We start from the raw sequence: 23,104 nt of genomic DNA, 5'->3' as shown, positions 1-23,104 counted from the left end.
CTTGGGATATTCCATGATCCTGTGATTTTGGGGATACCTGCTCTGTGCTTTCCTCAGGCACTGCTGGAGCACCGACCCCTCAACTTCCCCAACTGTGGAAATTTATCTGTGAGGGCAGCATGGGGCTGCTCCTCTCCTGGCCCACCCCAAAGAACAGTGGCAGAACTGTGTCTGCAGCCTCTAGAAACAATCTGTCTGCAAATAAATGTGTTGATACAACTGGTAGGCGCATCTTATAGAGGGATTAAGGGAAGCCCAAGCTCTTCATCAGCTTTTGGTCCCTGCATTGTCCTACAGAAGGTCTCAACAACACTTGCCATTTCAGCACCCCTCAACTGCCCACAGAGAAAGCCTGAGGTGCCCTTTGGGGAGGATCCAACAGCCTAAAGAGAACATTTTCCCTGTTTAGCAGCTGTCATGTTTCACTAAGCAGCCAGTAAACCCCCTCCAAGACTGGTGGCTTAAATGATGCTGCTTTTTCTGGAACAACAACCATTGATTTCCCATCAGGGTGTGTTGGACCAGCTGGGCCGGGTCCCATCTGGGACCCCCTCCCCGTTTCCACTCGTGGCTCCAGGAGGGAGCAGCCCAGGACGGCGAGTACAGCATGTGCTGCATGAACTGCTCCCAGCTCTCATCTCCGTGAGGGTTTGAAGGTGCTTCTTAACCCGGCGAGTCTGGCCTTGGGCTGGGTGGGGATGTGGCTCTGGACTCCGAGGCTGGGTGGGGATGCAGGCCCCACCTGCAGCTGCCCGAGGGCCGCGGCCCGGCCCCGCTCCACCGTCCCACGCCGAACCACGGCTGCACATCGCCCGCAGCGCCGAGCAGATCCCTACCGGCTCCACCTTTGCTTCATGTGCCGCCAGGTCATTAAGAGCTGTAATTACGAGCGGCTTCTGCCCAGGTTGGCTCAGCCGCGGGCTCTGATCCTCACAGGGAACGCTCGGATCCTCCATCCCTTCACGGCGGCGCCTTCCATGGGAGCGGGCGGGGACGCTCAGGGGCGCACGGAACCTCCGTGTGAGGGCTGAGGGCCACGCACCCGCCTTTCCGAAACCGCGACCCCTGAAGAACGGAGCAATGGGACCCCCGGAACACGCCAAGACCCCCCAGGACCCTCCGCGACCCTCAGCCCGGGCAAGTCCCGCCGCCCCCGAGGCCGGCGCCGCCTGCGCTGCGACCCCCGGCCGGGGGGCGGCGCTCTCGTACGGCCCGCAAGGCACGCTGGGAGTCGTAGTCCTACCCCGCCGCACGGCGCCCGCCGCCTCTCACCGGCCGCTCCGGCCCCCGCCCTCCGCGCGCCCGGAGCTCACCGGTCCCTCCGCCCAGATCCACCACCGCTGCTCGGGGCCCCGCCGGGCCTTCCCCGGCCCCGAACCCCCATTCCTGGTGCCCCGCTCGGCCGCCACTTTCCGCTTCCTGCGCGCGGCGCCCCTCGGGGCTCGTAGTCCCGCCGCGCTATTCACGACGGTTCCTGCGCTGTCTCCGCGCCGCACGCCCGCGGCCGGGACGGGGCGCTGCGCCACGGCGGCGGCGTAGGGCGGGCGGGAGGGAGGGCCGGCGGGGCGGCCGGGGCGGGTGCGAGCTGCTCCGCCCGGAGGAACGCGCGGGGCCGGGGGGACAGAGCGGCGGCACGGCGCCTCCACCCCCAGGTGAGCGGCGACGGGGGCGCGGGGGAGGGAGCGGGGACGGGCCGCCCGCCCGGGGCCCCCCCGCCGCAGCCCCCCGGGCCGTGTTTCCCGCCCCCGCCGGGGCCCGCCTGAGGCCCTCCCGGCCAGAGGCGCCGGCTGGGCCCGGCCGCCCCCGGGCTGGCCCGCACCACCTGTTGCCGGTGGGCCCGAGCGGAGGTTGGAGGCCGGGACGGCCTGGGGGGGGCGGGCGGTGCCGGGGTCCCGGCTCAGGGCTGTGCGGCGGTCGGGGTGCCTTGCCCGGGGCTTTTGAGGGACCCGGGGGCTGCGGGGGCCCCGCTCGCACCCCAGCCCGGCCGCACAGCCGGAGGGGCTGGGGGTCGTGCAGCAGCCGGTGGGGACGGGGAGGCTTCGTGACTGCCCGCGTTAGGCTGCAGTGCCTGACCTGCCTTCGCCCCGTGCCCAGTGCGGGGAGATCGCAGCTCCCGGGTTCCCCGCGGGCAGGGGAGCCCCGCTTACGGCACCGCCGAGTGCCGGCTCCGGGCTGGAGCACGGCAGAGCTTCCAGCGCCCCGGGCTGCCTGTCCTTCAGGTCTTCACTCTCACCTCCAGCTTAGACACCCGTGCTAGGGCTGAGCAGGGTTTTATGCAGTTTCTCAAGCCTCGGCGAGTTTGCCCTTTAGAATCAGTTGGCTGGCTTTTATCATTGGGTCTTGAACATCCTAAGGCTGTTGGGTCCCGGTGTCTCATCAAGACCCCTGAGTTTTACTGCATGTCAGCTCAGTTGCAGTTGAAGCATTTCAGCCTCCGGGTCCTGGATCCAGGAGTCTTAGAAGATGGAAAAAGCTCTGTACTTGCCAGCCTCTCCATTTACTGAGCTCTCTCCTCTCCCTGCTCTTGCTTCTGGGATACATCCCCCCCAGGCACCAGGAAACAACTGTTCAGGGTGATCATCCATGGGCCTGTTAGAGGAGATGGGATAATGTGTGCGTTGTGTTTGAAATGTCATACTGTTTCCTCCAAGCATTTTTTCAGCTGGGATTCTCACTGAAGCTTGGCGCCCTGTAGGCCTGCAGGCCCGGGATGCGGCTGGGTGGGTTCTCATGGTCGGACAGAAGGTTATCTGGGCATTGCTCACTGCACGTGGCCTGGGGCACTGGTGCAGGACAGTGCTGCACTGCTGTGGGTTGGTCAAGGGCTGATGGAGACTGGGAGATGTGTTTGGAGGGAGCCAGGGTGGAGGTGAGATGTGCATATCCCAGACTGTGGCTGTTGTGGCTTTGAATGCAGAGATCTTGCCACGCTTTGCACATTGTCACCTGGGACTCAGAGGGACTTGTGCTTCAGAGCTGTGTTCTTCCCTAAACTGGAGCAGACCTACAGTGACAGACTGGCTGCCTGTGACTCTGAGAGTCTGCTGGTGGCTTTTGTCTAGCCATTTTTTGAGATCCTGCTGAACAGTCTGGCTCATGCCCCTGAGTGCAGCAGAGCAGGGCTGAGCTCTGCCTGAGCATAGCCTGTCCAGGGCATGATTCAGATTACCCTGATTTTATGTATGTGGGGATATTAACTTGTTTCAAGTTGCATCAGCTTCTGTTTGTGTCCAAGGCTTTAACAGTTGAAGGCAGAAGGCAGGACCCAGCATTGCTCCCTTCCTCGGGAGGGCTTGAATGGCTGGAGAGCCCTTTGAAGGTCTGATGTGACTGGCTGGGTTTGCTAAGCCCGATTGCTCTGGCAGGAGGGAGAGCAGCCTTCTCCAGCCTGATGACTTGGTGCGTAAGGGAACTGGAGGCACGGGCCAGGCACGGTGTCTCCTGAATCAGAATAAATCTTGGAAAACAACCCGTAAGTGCTAAAGTTGCACGTAGAAAAGGTCGGGCGTTGTGCCCAGACTCGGAGCTGTCTCACGGTGGTGGAAGGGCTGGGTGACCCCATGGAGGAGCCTGGATACCCTCAGCAGATGCACTGATTACCCCTCACTCTCCTGGCTTGCTCCCCCCTTATCTTTGCTCTGGGCACCCTTTATCTTTGCTTGGAATTCCACTGGCTTTGGAGAGGGAAGTGGCCACAGCCCTGGCGTTCCCTCAGCCAGCTGAGTACAGTTGGCTTTAACTCATGGAAAACACGCTGCTCTCCTCTGTCCCAGAGGTTTTGTGGGAGCTTTCCAAGTTTGCACAACCAGTGCATGTGAGACCTAGAGAGAGACTCAGCCTGTGCTGTGTGTCCATGGTCGTGTTGATCCCTGCCAGTGGAAACATCATCTTCTCCTAGGTGGAGAAATGCTGTTTTCCTCCCATCTTCCTGCTTCATCTGAATCTCCAGGCTTGATTTTTTTTGGCTTCGATCTGACCCTTCCTGTGAGCAGAGGGGTCTGGGAAGGATCAGGCCCTGTGGCATTTCTCCAAGTGAGAAATGCTTTTTATGAAGCAGAGGGAAGCTGGAATGAGGGACTGTGGCTGCCTGCAGTCAGAAGAGGCAGATTTGGAAAGTGTGTGCAGCCTAGTGTCCTTCCACCATGGCTCTCTCCCAGTGTCCAGAGGTGGGGGGAACCTTGTGAGCCCCTGATTTGCTGGAACCTGGGGCTCTGAGCAAGGTCATGCTCAGTGCAGCCTTTGGTGGGAAAGCTGCTTAGGCGGGTGGGACAGGTGAGTCAGTGGCTTCCTCCTCATATTCCGTCATAATCCCACTCTCTGGAGTGAAGAGAGCTGCCTCCCTGCTCCCTGGAAGCCTCTGCCTGTGTTTGCTTGTTGCTTTTGGAGCCTTCCTGAGGGGCTCCCTCCTCTCCAGGCCACACTCGGCAATCTGGGCAGGGAGGAGCAGGCTGCTCCGAATTTCTGTCACATTTGCTGTTTGGAGTGTTGACACTTGCCTTGCATTTAGCAATGGCAGCTGAGGAAGCCAAGGGAGGCAGAAGAGCTGCTGCCTGGTCACGAGAAACATTTAACTCTTGCCCTCACAACTCTCTTCCCTGTGTGCTGGCAGCTCTCAGGTTGGCTGATAGGAAATGCCGGTGGTGTTCCCAAAATTTGTTCATGTTCAGTTGCTTGAAAGATGAGGAGGGTTTTTGTGTGCCATTTCCTCTTGCCCTGGAAGAAAAAAACGCTGATGCCCTGGTGCCTGGGCAGAAGGGAGAAGGGGGGGCCCTGGCAAGGAAATAGGATCCAGAGAAATGTGTCACCAGCAGAAAGAGCAATTGTTTTCCTGCATTTCCATGGCAGAGCCTTGTCCTGTTCAGGCAGCCCATGTTTGACAGCCAAGATAATACATTTATATTGATGTAATTAGCGGGACGTGGAGTTTGCTGAATGGCTCGGGGGCAGCCTGCTTTTCAGACTAACTCCAGCAAATAGATCAGGGAGGATTGGAAAGCTGCCGTGGGTTGCTGGAATTGGCCCGTTGGGTTTCTGGAGGTTGAATACATAACTGCTGATATTTCCTATTGTGCTGTACCCTGCTTATTTGAAAAGAAAATAACTCAAGGGAACATGGGGCTATTTTTGCCAGCTTGAGATGATCAAGTTTGATTTCTAAAAACTGAAGCCGAGTCTTTAAGCTTGCACATTAAAACCAGTGTTGGAGCCATATCTCTGTTCCTTCACAAATGCGTGCCTCCACGCTTTGCCAACGGTGTAAACTCTAATGAGTGTTCATAAAAAAAAAGAGAAAGAGCTTTTCTGTTCCTGCAGTGCAGCCCTTTTTGTAGGAAATGCTGTGGGCCTGAGCAGGGTCAGCATCAGGGACAGTGACAGTGGCACTGTGTCAGGGGACTGAGCTGGTGTCCTGCCCCAGTCCTGCCGTGAGCAGCCCTTGCCAAACCTTGGGGTTATCAGTGCATTCTCAATTTGGTGAAATAGAGACCAAGACCTTAAAAAAAGCTATTGTCCCCTTCAGTGATGCTGCCCAGCTGCATTTCTAATGTGATGCTTCCAGTGGCACTAAAGTTTCCCCTTCAGCATCTTGTTCCCAGTCCCAGCCCAGGTGATTTCAGTTTACTGAGGATATCACAGGCAGCTTCCCAACTTGTGTCCTTCTGCTTCTGTAACAAAAAGGTTTGCAGAGGAAGTTACTCATGGACAACTTTGCTGGCAGCAAATCCCTTGTGTTTGTGCTGATCTGTGGAAGTGGAAGCACAGCCCCAAGGTCCTTGTGTGCTGAGCTCTGTCTTTTCCTGTGGCAATCCACAGAGGCTGCAGCATTGATGTGGTCAAGCTCCTGCTCTCCAGCTTGCCCCTTGTCAGTCTGATTCCTGCAGACTCTGGCCAGCAGGCAGAATTCGGGAAGTCCTTGGAATTGCAGCCCAGCAGGTCTGTGCTGAGTGCTTTCCCTTCCTATCCCATGGTATGTGCAAGGATAATGATGTGATGTGGCACTTTGGGGGTGCTCTGTCCGCTGGTGTTGGTCTCACTTGCTCATTAGCTCTCCTGAATCTCCTGCCTTTCCAGTGCAGGAGCAGCTCAGGCAGTGCCTTGGAGGTGCTGTGGGTCTGGAATTCCCTGTGTAGCTGCATAGACCCTTGGGCTAAAAGGTTCAGGGTGGTCCTTGTGAACCTGAAGGCTTCCTGAATCAGTCCCCTACTTACTCGTTACTGGTTCCCAAGTGGTGTCCCTTGCCCATTCTGTACACCCTCCCTCTGCTGCTCTGGTTCCATTAGCAGCACCTGCCCAGATGTTCACCACAGGGTATCTTTTCCCCACTGTCTGCAATTGTCAGTGATGGGGAGTGCTGGAAGAGAAAAGCTCTTTGTGGGTTCACCATCACCTACCCCAGGGGTATCACACTGCATTTGATGCAGCATCTAGCTGTGGGGATGGTGAGCAAGGTCGGGGGGCAGAATGGAGTCTCTTGCTCTGCTGTGCTCACACAGAGGCTCACTGATCACATGGTGCCAGCTGAATCCTTATTTTTGTCCTCCCTCCCCAACCTAAAATAGAGGAAGTAAGAGTGTGCTGGAGAGCCAGACACTTACGGAGAAGGGTTCTTATTGCCACCATCTGCTAAAAGCCCGTCCCAAAGGAGACAGCACTTTCCCAAAGCAGGAATTTCATTAAAACAGGTTGTTTTGAGAGCAGAGAGTATGAAGGAGGAAGGGGAAATATCTCGGAGGAGGGAGGTTTTGCCGAGGCAACTACTCAAACGTCATGGCTTCTGGGGGTGGGGTGGGCATGTTTGGCATAATCAGAGGAATTTGTACTTCAGAATCTCCAGGAGATGTAGCTGCTAATGATGTCCTGGCTATGCAGAGTAATTAACATCTGTTTCTGTATTTGAACATTCAGGCAGCGTGCCCCGCCAGACATCGCTGCGTTCCCATCCGGCCCCTCGGGAGATCCTGCCCTGTTGCTAATTGTCGAGAGCTGTCCAGAGTCCTTCTCCATACAATCCTGCTGTGCTCCATCCTGCTGTGCTTCCGAGGTGTGGCATTCCCTGCTCTGATGACAGCTCACACCAGGATGCTGAGCAGCAGCTGCCGGCAGAGAGTGAGGCCAGTGGTGGGCATGGAACTATAAAGTCACAGCCAAAGGTTCTGTGAGAGGACAAGTGAAGAGCCTGAGCTGACCCAAAAGCTGTCTCCAGGGGGGACCAAGCTCCAGCTGGATGTCGTAGGAAGCACAGAGCCCTCTCCGAGTTGAAGTTCAAGGGGATGCTGATTGAGGGACCAAAAATGTGAGGTTGGTTGTCTTTGTTGGTGCCATGCTGATGGGCCTGGAGTCTCAGCAGCCATTTATTCTTACGTGACTTTTTTCACTCTCTGTCCAGCAGCTCGGGACAGCAGCTGCTCCTTCCAGGCTTGGTGTGCTCCCGGTGCTCAGTGCAGGGACCTTCTAGCATGCTCCTCCAGCCAGGCCACTCAGCGGGTGCCAGCAGTGGCCGCTCGGGGCCGGGGACACCAGGCTGACCCTACAGCGACTGGCTCTGGACCTGCCAAGCAGGAATTGTGTTGGGTGAGAGGCTTTTCTAAATCAGCTGGGCTGGGCTGTGCTGGGAGGGGCTGGAAGGAAGGAAACCTTCTCTCCTCTGGTTTTTGAGCAGTTACCCTGCTTCATGTCTCTCGAGCCTCTTGTTTTTTGTCTTTCTTCCTTGTTTGAATTCCTTCTTTGAGTGTTTCCATGCTGTCTGTGTGAAGGCTATGTACTCAAATGGTTGGGGATTCCAATGTCCTCTGGTTTTCTCATGGTGAAGAAGAAACTGTGAGAGTGGAAGAGAAATTGTGGGGTCTTCCAGCACCTTGGAATCTTAAGCAGTGCAAACTTGCATGACTGTCCCAGGGTGTGTGTGAGGCAGTTCAAGGGCAGGACAATAAATGAAGAAACTGCATGGCTTTGCCTGCAGTAATCCCAGAGCTGTGGCAGTTCCCAGCCCACGGGGACAGAGAGGTGACTGTGTTGTGCCTTATGTGGGTGAGCTGCTTTCAGCCTGGACATTCAGAGCCTGGGCTGTGGAGGCAGGATGAGGTGATGGGAAGCCAGTCTGAGCTTGGACCGTCAGGATACGTTTGCAGCGTGTGATGGTGTTGTCCTTGGGTTCAAATGATCCAGGTTGATGTGGTGGCCTTATCCAGGTTGGATAATCAGATAGACACTAGTGCTTGCTGTGTGTTGTCCCATCTGGTCTGCCTGGATGTTTATGAACTCACTGTAGTCTTTTTGTGTCGTTGATGTCCAGCCACAGCAGATTTGCAGGAGCCTCTCATAGCTTTGGTAAGTGAAGCTGGGCCATGAGCACTCTGGTGTTTGAGTGGTGACTGTCACCAGGCTGGTGTTGGTCAGATCTCCACCACAGCTTGTTCTCATGGATGAGAGGGATGAGGTGGTGTTCCTGCTCTTGGATCTGTTTTCATGCAGCCTTGGAATGGCTTCCAAAAGCTACTGCCCTTATTCCTGTTGCCTGACTTTGCTGTGTCTTAGCAAGCGGAGCCTGCTGGAGGGGAGCCTGTGGGTCTGCAGCACCACAGAAGGCTCAGGCAGCTGGATGTGTCTTTCAAGGCATGTGGGAGTGACTCCAGTAACATGATTTCATCTCCATCTGCCCTTTTGGTTCAGGATGCTGCCAGCAGCCTTTGGTTAAAGCTCAGCTCCCTCTCAGTGTTGGAGGTACCTTGTGTGGCTGGCAGGCTTTGCTCCACCATTACTCAAACCATCTGCATTGTGTTTCAGCCCTCTCAGAGTATAGCCTTTTTCTCATATGACCATTGTGTTTGTTCAGATGACTGTTCCCAGAAAATATTGCTTAAGGTGTGTATAATTGAACAGATCCTACAATTCCAGCTGCATTAGTGTAGCTGAAGAGGAGCCACTTGTGATGGAGACAGTGAGCCAGTAAAACTACTCTGGCAAGGAGAGGTGAGGGTTGTGGTGGTGTCAGGCACTGTTTTGTTTGTATCACTTCCTTGTACCAGGTGTTATTCCACACCTATCATTTCAATAAGTACAGTCTCCTAACAGAAGCAATGGCATGGCTGCCACATCAGCGTGCAGAAGGATTGATGTGTTTTTCAGGTGTCATCTGGGGGTGGAGAGGGATAAGCAGTAATGTGGTACTTTTTCATTAAATGATTGTGCTGAGCTGTGCTTCTGTGTTGCTCAGAGAAGCTGTGGCTGCCCCATCCCTGAAAGTTTTCAAGGCCAGGCTGGATGGAACTTGGAGCAGCCTGGGATAGTGGAAGGTGGCAGGGGGTGGTAGGAGATGGGCTTTAAGGTTCCCTCCAACCCAAACCATTGTGTGATTCTATGATTCTAGACGAGGAACTTCTCTCTGACCCCTGAGTCTGTCCCACCTCCCTATTCTCTCCAGGTTCCCTGTGCTCCTAGGGAAGGCAGGAGCCTCTTGTGCAGCTCTTAGCCTCTTAGCAATTCTTGTGCTTTTATCTCTTGGTTGTTTGTGATGGAAATGCCAAATGGCACCATTGTCTGACAGGCTTCTCCCACCTCAGTGCTTGCCTGAGGCACAGCCAGAGATGTGTTGGTTTAAATCTAGGCCACTTGGTTGGAAATTGGGACGTGGTGCCTGATGAAAGCCAGGGAAGGCCAAATTGCATTAAAATGGCAGAAGGAGACAGCCAGCTGCTGCTCCAGTGAGGACTGGAGCTATCTCCAGGAAGGGGTGCAACTGGATGTGTCTTGGGCAAATGATATATTTACTGTCTGTCTAATCTGTGTTAGAATTAAAGCTGTGACTGGAGTGTCTGGGGACAGTGTGCTCAGGGGACATCTCTACCTCCTGCCTCTCAGACTTTGCTTGCCAATTCTGTGTCCTGAGTTTTCACTGGCTGTGAGACTGTTTCTTCCTGCAGTTCTCTTTCCCTCCCTTCTGCAGTGGCCAGCCCTTCATCTGCTTATCTGTCAGCTTAGCATGATCTGAAGATACAATCCCTTCTGTCCTTTTGGGAACAACTTCATGTTTGTGCTGTGTCTGGGCCTCTACGAATTTGGGTTGCTGAGTGATTGGGAGGAAGGAACTTCATGGGTCATCAAGTCCAGTTCCGTGCTGCTGAAGACGAGCAGTCATCTCATGCAGGTCATGAACTTGTCCAGGAATGAATTGTTGGAACTCATGCTGTGTTTTTTCCCCCCAGTGCTTCTGGAGCAGCTGGTCCAGGGATCTGCTCTTGGAAAGGTTAGAAATCCTCCTCACACTTCCAGTGTCCACTTTGCCTGGGTTGGTTTGTTGTGCCTGTGCCATTGCAGAAAGTCAGCTTGCAGATGAGATGATGACTTGCACATTTTTTTTCCTTCCCTGGTTCTCTGTAACCTTTGTGTCCTGCAGCAGTTGTGGCTTTGGATGGAGATTTGTCCTGAAAAATGTGCTGAAGGCTGTTTTGTTTTCCCATTTGGGCAGCTTGGATTGGTTGGGCCCATTTGTTTCCTTGTTGTGCTTTTGAGTGTTTCAAGAGCAGGTGGAGCTGTGAGCTGCACAGTTTGTGAATGTTAGTGAGCAGAGAAGAGCACTTTTTGTGCTGCTGTCATTTCTGTCTTCTTTTTTAATGTTTGTCCTTACCACTTGTGCCATCTTGTCCCTTCAGGAGGGAGAGATGTCAGAAACATTTGAATCAAGGTGAATCTGATAAAGCAATGTATTGAAGAACCAGTGCCTGGCTTTTACTCGTGGCTCTTATTCATGTTTATCTCTAACTGTGAATGTGCAATAACAACAGTTCTGTTCAGCACAGGCTGGCACAGCCTCAGACAGGAAGATCTGCTGTTTACCAAGCAACACTCTGCTATAAGTGAGAAAGAGGGGAAAAAAGTGGTTTATTGCTGCTGGGTAGCTCAGAGTGTAGTTAAACCTTTCTGAAAAAAGAGGAAACTAAGAGCACATGTGTTACTCAAGATGCATTTTTCCTGGCAAGAGTCCCATGTGTGTGCTCTTCTTGCAAAGCATCCCTGCGTATGCTCCTTCCCATTAAATCCATAGCATATTGGGAGCAGGCAGGCAAGAGCTTCCTGTTTTTATAATGCAACTGGTCTCAGCAGGCAGTCTGTCGAGGTGATTTTTCAGCCTGACATCTTTTGTAGCTGGGGCAGCCTGCGAGCTGAGTAGGATGACAGAACTCTGCTGCAAGGATTATAAACACGGGGAGGAAAAGATCTGGAAATGAGATCTGCTGGTAAAGCTTCCCAGGATTGGATGCTGTGGCTTGTGTTGTTTTGTTCCTTCCCCTGTGAGTCTCTCTGTGGCATTTCCTCGCTGCTGTGGCTGAGAGGGCCCTGCCAGCCCACCCACACCATGGTGACACTCCAGAGTCACCCACAATTGGTTGGGAATTGCGGGATAAACGCGGCTCGTTGCACTTCACTGGAGCAGTGTTAATTGACTTAATAGAGCACTGGCGTTGTAGGGATTTCGTTGTGTGGGTTTTCTTAAATGTGTGTGCACTCAGACCCTTCTGCAGCAGTGCCCTTGTTGCCATTTTTATGCTTGTTCAGAAACTGCTTTGCAGTTGTCAGTGGAGATGAGGTTTGAAGTTAACCCTTATTTTGCAAAAGCCTTTGTGCTTCTCCTCTTTTTCTCCCTCCAGCTTCTGATTAAGATGCCTATTGCCCTTTCCGATCTGTGTAATCCCCTCTCTCAAAGTGACTGGGATAGATTTCCAGTAGCTCCCTGGATCATCTGTCACTGGTTTACAGTGTCCAGTGCAAGGGAGAAGAGAAAACTTTGCTCAGACTTTGCTGGTGGTTGCTCTGTAGCTAAGCTGGCTCTGCAATACATCTATTTTTCCTATCAATCTTTCACTTCAGGCTTTGGACACCTCTTCCTCTGCCTGCATACTTACAAAGAGTCAGTGCTGGGCATTAAATGCAGCTTAGCCCAATTCAGCTGCTGTGTATGAGTTTCGTCTGGGTTAAAGTTGGGCCAGAACCAGTTTCAAAGCAGCTGAAAGAAGGTAAAAACCCTCAAGCTTGCCTTTGCATGTTGGTGTATGTGGCCAGAGATATGTACTGCTGTTCTGGACTTTTTAGCATGGAGTGTTAGATCCTCTTCTGTTCTGGTCAAGGACTCCAGGTTCAATTATCTTGTTACCTCATTAATAACCCATCTGGAAATCTGCTTCCAGACAGTTCACTTCAGCTAGTGATATCTCTGCAAGTGGTGTACCAGTCTTATTTCTCACCAAGACCTGGAAAACAGCTCACTTAAAGCTTCCTGTCCCCTCAGTTTCCTGCAAGGCCAGAATATCTGACTCTCTTCCCTCAGGCCTCTGCCCCAGAACAAACATTTGGGTGGGTGAGTTTCACCCTTCTCTCCCTTTCCTGTGTCCCCCCATCTGCAGTGTTTGCACACTGCCTGTCATCCTTGTGCCTTGCACACCTGAAGGCTCCTTGGCCCTGGCAGGTAAGGCAGAGCTTTCTGAGTCACAGAGCCCTGGGGAGCTCTGTGGTGGAGCACAAAGGCTGAAAAAGCTTCCCCCATCCCAGCTGAATATGCCAGCCATTATCCCTTCTCTCCAGTTATACCCCTGCCTCAGTCTGTCCTTGGAGGTGCCTTCCCACCCCTCCCTACTAGAAACTTTGCAAGGAATTGGAACTTGCTCAGCCCTTCATTTCCTGCCAAGACTGCAGCACTTGGGCTGGCTTGGCAGGTGAGGGCAGGGAGAAAGAGCAGCAAAATTTTGTCTTGTCCCCAGCTGTGTGCATGACAGCTGCTGAGCACAGGGTGTTCCAGCTCGCTTGCTCCTGCTGCACTTGAGCTGTGGAGCTCTCATTGGGTCGGTGTTTGCAGCTTGGACTTCAGTGCTGTGTCTACTTGAGGTGGGTGTCTTCTTGCTTGTCTGCTCTTCCCTTGCTGCCTTGTGGAAAAAGAGAAGCTTTTTCCCTTCCTCTCTTGGGGTTACTTATTTTCTCAGGCCTGGTGAATTCCAGCCATGCTGCTCTTGGTGCTGGCACCTGGTTTTGCACATCCTCAGGTCCTGCCACCCTGCCTGGCACTGGGGGCTGGCTAGATCACACAAATGCTTGAGCTCCTTTCCATTCCTTGGCTAGCAGAGCACCATCAGACACTCTGCTCTGCATTCTTAGCCATCCCAGCCTGCTCTGGGGCTTTATAACCTTCTTAGGCTGCTATGTCTCGTGCTGTGCACCTTCCCTGCCCTTCACACCACACCCTGCTTACCCTGGCCTCCCTGAGCATGTGCCTCCTGCAGGGGAGATCTGCTGTGCATGGAGGCAGGATTGGTGGAGGAACAAGGGTTGGCCATTTCTTCAGGATGTCTGAAGTGATCTCCAATGGTCTCAGTGCCCCCACACAGCCCCAGCTCCTCCAGCTGCCCCTGAGCTCTTGGTGTTTAAGGGCATGAGTCACATCCCGCAGTCCCAGAGAGGAGGCTGCTCCTCCAGAGCTGTGTGTGGGCACTGGACAATGAGAGCTCTTCAGGAGCCCTGGTTTCTCCCTGCCAGCAGCAGCTTACACAGGACTGAAGGCAGAGAGCTCCTCCTTTGCTGGTGACGGTGGTACCAGGTCCCAGCACATCTGGCTTCCCAGGGAATGGTCATGGCCCCAAGGCTGCCAGAGCTCCAGGACTGTTTGGACAATGCTGTCAGGCACAGGGTGGGATTGTTGAGGAGTCCTGGTGCAGGGCCAGGAGTTGGGCTTATGATCCTTATGGTTCCCTTCCAACTAAGGACATTCTGTTGATATTAGTCATCCCCAGGCAGAGGACCTGGAGAGGACAAGGGCTGGTACTTCAGCTTCAATCTTAGGAGAAAGTCTCCTGCAGCTTTCTCTGGGCACAGCTTTGAGGGATGTATTTCCCTCAGGTACATGGTGAGCCTTCTCCTGGGCCAGCTGCTGGCCCTCACCTCAGACCAGAGCTGTCTGGAGTTCAGTATGTCTGATGGCATTTTCATTCCTGGATCTTCCCTGGAGCAAGGGAGTAGTTCAGAATTGACTTGATTTAAAGGATGGGGGAATGGAAGAATTAATGAAGTGACAAAGTCTTGTCCCTGAGTTTCCAAGACTGAGAACCCAGAAAATTCAAGCAGGAGCAAAGCTGGTTTGTGGCACACGGATCAATGAATTACTGGGAAATGGAGTGTGGGGGTATCCCATCACAAAGAGGGGCTGCTGCATGTGGGACCAGCTGGGGTGAGTCTCCCTCACTGGTTTCTTCAGTGGCTGCAGCAGCTCTAGGGACCTCTGTCTCTTCTTCCTGATGCGTGCCAAAGGGAAGAGCTTGGGGCTCATGCTAGGAAAAGTTGATCCTGCAACTTCCAGATGCATTGAAACACACATAGGCTAGTTCCTTTTTTTTTTTTTTTTCTTCTTTTTTTTTGCTCTCTTCAGAGCCAAAACCTACTTTGAAACTGGAGGGAAGGAAAAGGGGTTGGGTACATCTCCACCCTTCCTGCCGGCTCTGCTGTGACACAAGAGCTGGGGACCAAAGGGTCAGCACTACTCACTGGTGTGGAGGAATGTTATGTGGAAGCATCCAGGCAGCTCCTCTCATCCTGGCAGCAGGAGGAGCTCCACGGGACAGCTTTGCTGTCCTGCACAACCTGTACATGCCTGCTGCCCAGGTCTGGTGGAGATTTTGAGGAAGGGTCTGCATCATGTACCACAGAACAGGGTGAGCAGCTGTGAGTGGCTTGGGGGTGGTGAGATCAAACCTGGTTTTATTTTGGGAGCAGTTACACAGCATCAGTTTCAAACCTGGTAATTATTGCAGCTGCAAGAGGCAGAAAACCAAAATCCAAACTCAGCATCTTGCTAAGGTGCTTAACTGTTAATTTCCATGAGTGAGATCCACCCTTCTCAGGACACTTCAATCTGTTCACATTGTTGCTTCCCCTCCAGATTAGATAGGTGGAAGCAGTGCTTTATTAATTAGAGGAAAAATCCTGCTCCCTCCTGCCAAGACAGAGAACTCTTGGCAGTTTGCTCCCATTTAGTGACTGAAGCTTCCCCTGTTCAGCCACGTGCCTGCAGGTCATCTCCTGGGGCAGAAATTCCTCAAAAATAAGGCTGAGTGCTTCCAGAGAAGCTTTCTTCTTCTTTAATTGACGCCTTCCCTTGCTGGGGTGCAGTTTCCATTCTCACCTTGACTTCTTGGGGGCTCCTCATTTGTTTAGTGTTGGCCAAAGGCGTTTTGGGGCTCAGCGTGGTGAGCACGTACATGCTTTGCATTGGGCTGTAGCGCTGCTGCCACTCCTGTTCTCAGACTGGTTTGCCCTCTCTCCACCTTTGGTTAACACTCCTCCTTCAATATCATTCATTGGCTGCTCTCACCTGGCATGAGGGTGACCCTGAGGAGAAGGATTTACTGCTTTGCCTGGAGAAATCCGATTTCACACAGCACTCACAGCCAAGCAGCCCAGTTAGACCAGACGGTCTCAGAGATCACTCCAACTTAGCTAGGTTATCCTCCACCTATTTATAGCTCCCTTCCTCTCCCAACTCCACCCACCATGGGGTTTTACTGCAGGTTTTAAAGCAGGGCCCCCAGGCTTTCCCCTCCCTGTGGAGTGGAGCTGCCTGTTCTGGCTCCCTGGTGTGGAGCTGGTAGAGGAGATCTGCTGGGAGAGCAGCACCACGTTGGGAGCCAGCAGCAATGCAGGCAGCAGACATGTCTGTCTCCTCTTGGGCTGAGCTACAACTGGCGTTTCCATGGGCAGCAGGAGGAAGAAAAGGGTTCTGCTTTACCAACTTGAGGAATTGGTCTTGAAACCAGGCTGTGGAATTGCTTTATGTGGCAGTTTAACCCAGCTCAAGGGGGAAAAAGGCTACTGACGCCTGGGCATCCTTCCTGTTTGCCTCAGCCTGCAGTGAGGGGCTGTTCTACCCATCTTGCCTTTTTTTATCTACTTTATAATGATAGAACCCAAGTTTTGAGGTAAGAGACAGTTTGTTCTTCTAGTGGGTGTGGGAGTTGCATCCTCTGTGCCTTTGCTGCTGGAGCAGATGGGGGCCCCTGGGATGGGTTGAAAGAGCAGAGCCACCACAGGTGTGGGATGGGGAATGTCTCCAGATAGACTGAGTTGATGATACTTGGAAGTGTCTTCCCCTCACATGGTGTGACTTTCATTTAGCCAGAAAATCAGATTTCTTACGAATTATCTGCTTGAGTAGCAGGAAATGAGAAGGGAAGCACCAGGGATCCACTTTGGTTGGGTCTGCAGAAATCAGTGAAACCTTGCTGTTGGGTAATGGGGATGTGGGGCTGATGTATGACAGGGAGGCAGCCCAGTTAAAACAAGGAAGAGGTAGGAAAAACAAGCCAGTTAAAACAAAGAGGTAGGGTTCTTGGGCTTTTTTCAGATTTGTTTGGTTCATCCAGGCTTTGCAGGCTACAGAGACCGTGACAGAGCAGTTAACATTCTCCAGTTAATGACCTAATGCAGGCACATTCTGCTATTGAACTTGTAGCAAAATTACACCTGCTCCTTGAGCTGCTGCTTTGGAGAGTCTGTTATCTATCAAGGCCTTTCTTGATCCCTTAGATCAATCATGGGATTGGAAAGCTGTATTTTAGGACTCCTCATCTCAGCCTTTTTACGGCAAAAGTAGTTTCTTCGCAAAGGTCTTTCTGTGGTTCATTCATCTCCTTAAATCCTGGTGGGTAATTGAATAAGCTCAGCTGTGCTAATTTCTCCATCTTCTCTGTTTCTTCTTTTTTTGCTCTGTTAAATGTTACCTTGATCCATTGCTCCTGACATGCATCCAGATTGTCCTGCCTTTACACTTGAAGGAGAGATGTGTGTGTGTTTAAACTTCTTTTAATACAGAGGACATGAAATGTTTCTGGAGTTTAATTGTGAGGATGTTTGAAGAATAAATTCTGAAAAGTAGGAAAGACAGAGGAAGAAAAGGAGGAGCAAAGCCTCAGACCTGCTTCTGTGGGTAGGGGCATATTCAGGATCAGCTAAAACTTACCTTGAGCTGAAAGCAAATAGTTCCAGAAAATACTTGTGCAGATCCCCAGTCTGTCCAGTTCCAGTCCTACTGGGGTGTTAGAGGGAAACAGGAAAAGAGGAATATTTTATTTTATGTGTAAGCACATGAGCCATCCAGTCCTTGTAGCTGAGTAACTAAAACTGGTGTGCCAGTCAGAGCCCAGACTAACTTGGTGTGTGTGTGGTCCACAGGGCTGCTGGTTTGGGCTCCAGGTGGGCCTGGCTTGTCCTGTTTTCTGCTTCTTTCCCATGTGCTTTGGGCCTTGTGCTGGGCTCTGCTGTGCTTCCCTCCATCAGTCGGTGCTTCCCTGTGCCTGGGAACTCCTGGTGCTTAACTTGGGGGGAGCCTCTTCTAGAGCCCCCGCACTCCCCATCTCCAGCAGCAAAAGCTGGATTCAGTGACACAGCCCTTCCCATCCCAGTGAGCTCTGGGATGGGGACCCTGAGCAGAGCATGTATTGATAGGCTTTAAAACTGGAGGGTTGTTGCTGAAATCATACCTTATCTTTCTCTCTTTTTCTTTCCTTTTTTTTCCCCTTTCTCTGTGTTTGTTTGTTGTTTTGTTTTTTCCAACTCTGATCAGAACCGACCTTCCTCTCTCCAGCGTGCTGGGATCTTTGCAGCAGCCCATGCCGCAGCGCCTCGCCCGTTCCACCCGAGCTGCCCATGCCACTGGCTTGGACCTAACCTAGGCTCAATCTCAGCGTGGCCTGGGCAGGGGGGAACCATGGGGAGCTCTGCCTCATCGCTGGCCGCAGAGACGGAGTCGGACCATGGCTTCAGTAGCTCGCCCTACCCGGGGCACCCGGCCGTGGGCTGGTATAGGAGCAGTCCCGGTGGCCCCGTGTGGGAAAGTGCCCTCATAACGCGGCAGCACCAGCACTTACAGCACCGGCTGCGAAGGTAAGGAGGAGGGGAAGGAGCCTGCTCACCTGCTCAGCTGCTCACCTGCTCACCTCTCAGCTTCAATCCGGGCGCTGCCTTTGGGACACGACTTGCTTTGCATCCTGCTGAGTCTTGAGTCCTTTCATTCAGAGGCTCAGCTCAGTTCCTCGGGAAGTCAGAGCCAAATTCCCACTGATTTCAGTGATGCCAAACCCTGGCTTTACACAGGGTGGCTGATGTCTCCTGCAGAATGGACTGCAGGACTCATCCCAGCTCTTCCTCACTCACTTAAATTGTCAAGGTGGCTGCCTGGGAATGGGATCTCAGTTCCTTGTTTGCCATGTTCTCGTGGCTTCTTTTCTTTCTGGCCTCCCAACCACACTGCAGTGTCACAGGTGGAGGATTGTGTCTCCAGGTTGGGTGGCAGTAAGTTGCAAGAGTTTCTGAACTCGGAAGAGCCAGAGAAGCTGTTTTCATGCAAAAGCAGTGAAATGCTTTTGAATAACAGATCCACAAGAATGAAACACAGAAAAAACAGAATTACTCTTAAAAATAGATTAGTGTTTCCAGCCCTGGATTCCTATCCCACCTTGATGAAATCAGCACCTCAGATGTTTCTCTGAGCTGTTGCCTCTGCCCCTTCCACATCAGCCACTTGCAGTGAGGAGTTTCTCTTGTTTTTGGGGGGCTGGTGTCCTGCATTCAGTCTCTGACAGGTTGAGAGATGTATCAAAAAGCATCCAAAACCCCTCTGCCCGGGGGCTTGGCTACAGAGGCTGCCGTGTTTTGTGCTGATAATATTTGAGCCTTTGCCTAATGCCTGCTTTGTGTGGACTCCAGCCTGGATGGGTGTCCATACCTGCTTGAGTCTGTTTGGAGCTGCTGGTCATTTAGGAATAGCTGCTTGCTCTGAGTGTCCCTGAGCTGTCCTGGCTTTCCCCTGGAGGTGTTTGCTGTGATGTTGGTGCAGTATCTGTGGTGCAGTCTTCATTTTCCTGCCTTCCTGCTGCTGCAAGGCCTGGGATGTGCTTCCCAGGCTCTGGTGCATGACTCTAGAGCCTTCCAGCAATGTCAGGCTTTGCTCCTTTCTGGCCCTGTCTTGGGTCTTCTTGTTGAGCTTGGAACAGTGTGAAACCAATAAGTTGTTGTCTTTACTCTCTAGCATAGACTTGAGTTCCTCTAAAAAAGATATTTTGTGTAGCTCCCCAATTCTGTTGCTGTATGTGCAAACCTGTGTGGCTGGTCCAGAGCTCTGGTCGGTGATCTGTGCTGTGTGGGTTTGTCCCCTCTGGTTTAGAGGGATCCTGCAAACAGAGCTGGATCCTTCCTGCAGGATTATCCCTTCTGGACTGCTGCTTTTCCCTCAGTTGCCTTGAGGAGTTGGGAAGGTGTCTCAGCTCACAGATGAACTCCCTGGTGTGGCTGTGCACAGCCAGAACTGAAATTTAGGAACTTCCAGTGTACACCTGGCCCTGGGTAAAAATGACAGTGTCTCTGCAGACAGTGTGACAGCTGAGGCTGCTCGTGACTCCAAGTCTGTAGTTTGAGGAACTAAGTGATATCTTGACATGTGGAAATAAATTTCCTGAAGAACCAGCCTTGGTGGTGGAGCGGATGTTGGGGCAAGAACAGGAACTGCTGGTCTTGGCACAGATAACACCGGTGTCCTGTGGGGACAGGAGTGGCTTTTGTGATAATCCCTTATTTCCCCTGCTAAAGGGAGAGCAGAACTCATCCTGACTCTGTCGTGTGGTTCCTGGAGACAGGAAAATCACCGGCCATGATTCACTGAGCAGTGAGTTGCGTGGGAAGAACTCGCTCCAGGCAGTGATTATGGAAGTGGGTTCAAAAGACCTGAGATCAGCCAGGCATCAAAGGGCCGCCACTCCCAGGGAGCAGGGCCAAGGAGCAGCGGATGATTGGTTTCCAGAGAGGAGCAGATAAATACATTCTTTTAAAAAATTAAGTAAGTCAATAGAACAAGTCAGGGTAGGTATCCTGCCTGTGCATGTCCTCGTCCCTGGAGTCATGTAAAGTAGGAAGGAAGTGGAGTACAGGGGAGTCAATTTGAGACCAGGCTGGAGTTCTGGGATAGACTTTGCTTTTCCTGCTGATTTTCTGTTCCTGCCTGCTGCCACCTTCAAAGCTGATAATGCTTTGGCTGCAGAGCAGCACAGAGCCAAGCTGCTCTGGGCTGTCTCAGGGATGAACACAAACCTTCCTTGGCAGAAAAACAGGGACACAAATACTTAGCGAGTGACTTTGGTCTGTACTTGGCTTTCAAGATTTTAGAACCTGTGAGGAGGCTTCACTGTCTCCTGGGTGAGGCTGATGGTGTTGGAATTCCCTCTCTGCTGAAGACAGGGAGACAAGAGGGAGTAGAAAAAGGGCCTTAGTGGTAGAAGCAGCTGACTTGTGACAATCAGATTTGAGTCCCTGCTCTTTTCTGGACAGGGCTGCACAGTCTCTTTCTGTGTGTCAGCATTTAAACAGGAGCCTGTTCTTTTCCCAGGTGCCAGGAGGACACAGCTACTGAAAGACTGGAGGTAGCAGGTATTAGGTGCATGTTGGAGGGATCTGATTGCAGAAACCTCTGCTTAGGGCAAAGATGTTGGGTTTGAATTCACCCCTGGTAGCTGTGTGCAGCCAGACAAAATCTGGCTCAGCCACAAACCCCTTTGGGCTCCATCTCATGTGCTTGAAGGTGCTTGGCCTGGGCTGTTGTTGGGTGGGAGCGTTCAGCTGAGCCTGGGGATCCATCGTGGCCAAGCTTCCCAATGTTCCAAACCCTTCCTGGAGCCGGGAGCAGGAAGGGGCAGTGCCACAGGCTTGGTGCTGGCAGCAGGACATGGCTCCATTGCTGTGCCTGCCACCATGGAATGGTTTGGGAGCTGTGGGATCGTAGTGGTTTCTCCTGCTGCTGCTGGAAGGGGTTGGTGACACCTCTTCAGGGTGCATCCTTCCACATTATAAGGGGTTAGGAGGGAATTGGGGCTCTGAACTGTTTCCTGGTGAGATTTAAGGCAATGTTCCTGTTCACGTATTCCTCACTCCTACCATTTATGAAGAGGGTCCTGTTGAGTACTGAGAACTTTTGGATTTCACTCTTAGGAGAGGCTTTTGGGGAAAGGGTTTGCAAGGTCTGTGCAGCTAAGTGTCTCTGCCCACTACTCACTTTGGCTGAAGCTCTCTGAACTCCCTCCTCTTCCAGAGGATATTCATTTTCTGGGCTTTCCCGCAGCGTTCTGCAAAGGATTTTTATTTTTCTATAAAAGCCTTTGCAAAATGAAATAACCCCTGGGTCTCAATGACTGTGGAGGGAGGAGCACACTCTTTCATTATTCTTTTATTTTATTATTATGATATGCTAAAAATATGTAAATCTCCCTGCTTTTAGAGGGAAGTGAGGGGACCTGCTTTTGTTGTTGGCAGGTGGTGGGAGGGCACTCGCTGTGCCACCCCCTGCTCCCCAGAATCACCATTTATTTCTGGGGAAAATCTCCAGGCAAGCCTGAGTATCCTGGCTGTTTGTGAGCACTTGGCTTAAATACATGAACAGCAGCAAGTCAGAACTGTTGGGCAGCATCACAGAGGCCTTTTCCATGGGCTCTGAAATGTTCTGAGGCTGGTGGAGATTTTGTAGCTGAACTCTGGCATATGGAAGTGTAGCAGGGAGCTGTGTGGAGTGGGAATGTGACTGTGCTGCTCCTTCCCCCCATCCTGTGGCACTTCAGCTCTGAGTGCAGCACAAGCAGAAGTGTCTGGAAGACACCAGGACTGTTTAGTCTGAAGAAAGGAGGGCTCAGGGGGGATCTTCTGGCTCCCCCCAGTTCCCTGACAGGAGGGTGCAGCTGGGTGAGGGTCAGGCTCTGCTCCTGGGGAACAAGGGACAGGACAAGAGGAAACAGCCTCAAGTTGTGCCAGGGGAGGTTCAGGTTGGATGCTGGAGAAAAATTTTTTCACAGAAAACGTGGTCAGGTATTGGAACAGGCTGCCCAGGGCAGTGGTGGAGTCAGCATCACTGGAAGAAAGCATGTGGATGTGGCACTTGGGGACACAGATCACTGGTGGCCTTGGCAGTGCTGGGGGAGCAGTTGGATTCGATGTACATTCAGTTTTCCCAACTGAATGATTCTGTGTGTTTCTTACTGGGGAAACCAGAGAAATGAGATTCTCAGGAAAAAAGCTCCAGGTGCAGCATCAGGTGACTGCAGGGAATCACCTGGTGATCACCTGCTTCTGTTTTCTGTCATCAGATCTCAGGCTGGGCATCGGCCTTGGGAGGTCTGGCAGCCTCAGCAGTACAGGTACCCCAACAGACCTGGGGTGGGGCAGGCACAGATCCCTGGGTTTTATCAGTAACCTGCATGGATTTGGCTGTGCTCAGAGTTTATTTTGCACCTTTCAAAAATCACTGACTGGCTGAGGTTGGAAGAAATCTCTGGGGTCCAGCTGGTCCATCTCCCTTCCTAAGCCTCCTTGTTCCATGCAAAGAACAGATGTGGCTGTGGAACAGATGGGGATCATCAACATCTGCTCAGACTGTGTACCCACAGAGGAGTGATGAGGAGGGAAAAAGGAGCCACTCATCCAAACCACGAGGGCACTACCATCAGCTCTCATAGTCAGGACATGCCTGCTCATCACACAGGAGTGAAGCCTGTGTTCCCCAGGTGCTGCAGCGAGGTGGATGCATCCCTGTGTGGGTTGTGCTCCCTCTGGAAGTTGCTGTGGAGTTCAGCTGGGATTTGGTGGAGTAAAGATGCTATAGGTTGTTGTGGATACTTGTTTGATGGGAATGTTTGGCTTGTAACTGTTTGCTCACTAGTTCTCATCAGAGCCTGTGGTATCTGGAGCAGTGTCTTGCCCAAGGGGGTGTTGCAGTGTCAAGGAGTTGGCAGCATGGAATGCTGTTTCATCTGCCTGAGGCTCCCAGCCCTGCCCATCTGCCCTCCACACTGCCTGCCCCAGCAGTCACAAAGCCTATTAGTTGTTTAAATTAGGGCTATTTATAGCTCCAGAGCCACGAATAACTTGGAGGGTGGTGCAGATCATTGGAGACCAGAGTTCTCAATAGATCACCAAACAAACCCTCCCTTTGCTCCAATCTTCCTCATTTCTATGTCTCACAAGAGCCATTCTGCTTCAAAGGAGGTCAAATCCAGGGCAGAGGCAGCTGGAGCATGTCCTCATCAAATGCGGCAGGCTT

At 52.4% G+C, this 23,104-nt stretch overlaps 1 protein-coding gene across 9 annotated transcripts in view; it reads left to right on the top strand.

The window, feature by feature from the left end:
• The first annotated feature begins 1,527 nt into the window (after window positions 1-1,527).
• The window catches only part of CAPN15 (calpain 15), a 55,868-nt gene continuing 34,291 nt past the window's right edge, over window positions 1,528-23,104 (top strand). For 2 of the 9 annotated variants that reach the window (XM_088064309.1, XM_014252764.2), the window contains exons 1-4: window positions 1,528-1,652; window positions 6,904-7,296; window positions 7,385-7,569; window positions 17,594-17,913. In XM_088064309.1, coding sequence (XP_087920435.1) covers window positions 17,738-17,913 — 176 coding nt within the window. In that variant the 5' untranslated portion in view covers window positions 1,528-1,652; window positions 6,904-7,296; window positions 7,385-7,569; window positions 17,594-17,737. Of the gene's footprint in view, window positions 1,653-5,811; window positions 5,932-6,903; window positions 7,297-7,384; window positions 7,570-10,199; window positions 10,241-17,593; window positions 17,914-23,104 lie in introns of all 9 variants that reach the window. The other 7 variants (XM_014252763.2, XM_088064310.1, XM_014252765.2 and 4 more) reach the window with 7 other exon arrangements.

This window comes from Pseudopodoces humilis, chromosome 18 (genome assembly GCF_049639895.1).
Source record: "Pseudopodoces humilis isolate 2021_Gansu_Grassland_sample_001 chromosome 18, ASM4963989v1, whole genome shotgun sequence".
Lineage (NCBI taxonomy): Eukaryota > Metazoa > Chordata > Aves > Passeriformes > Paridae > Pseudopodoces > Pseudopodoces humilis.
This window is presented reverse-complemented; position numbering and strand designations above follow the sequence as displayed.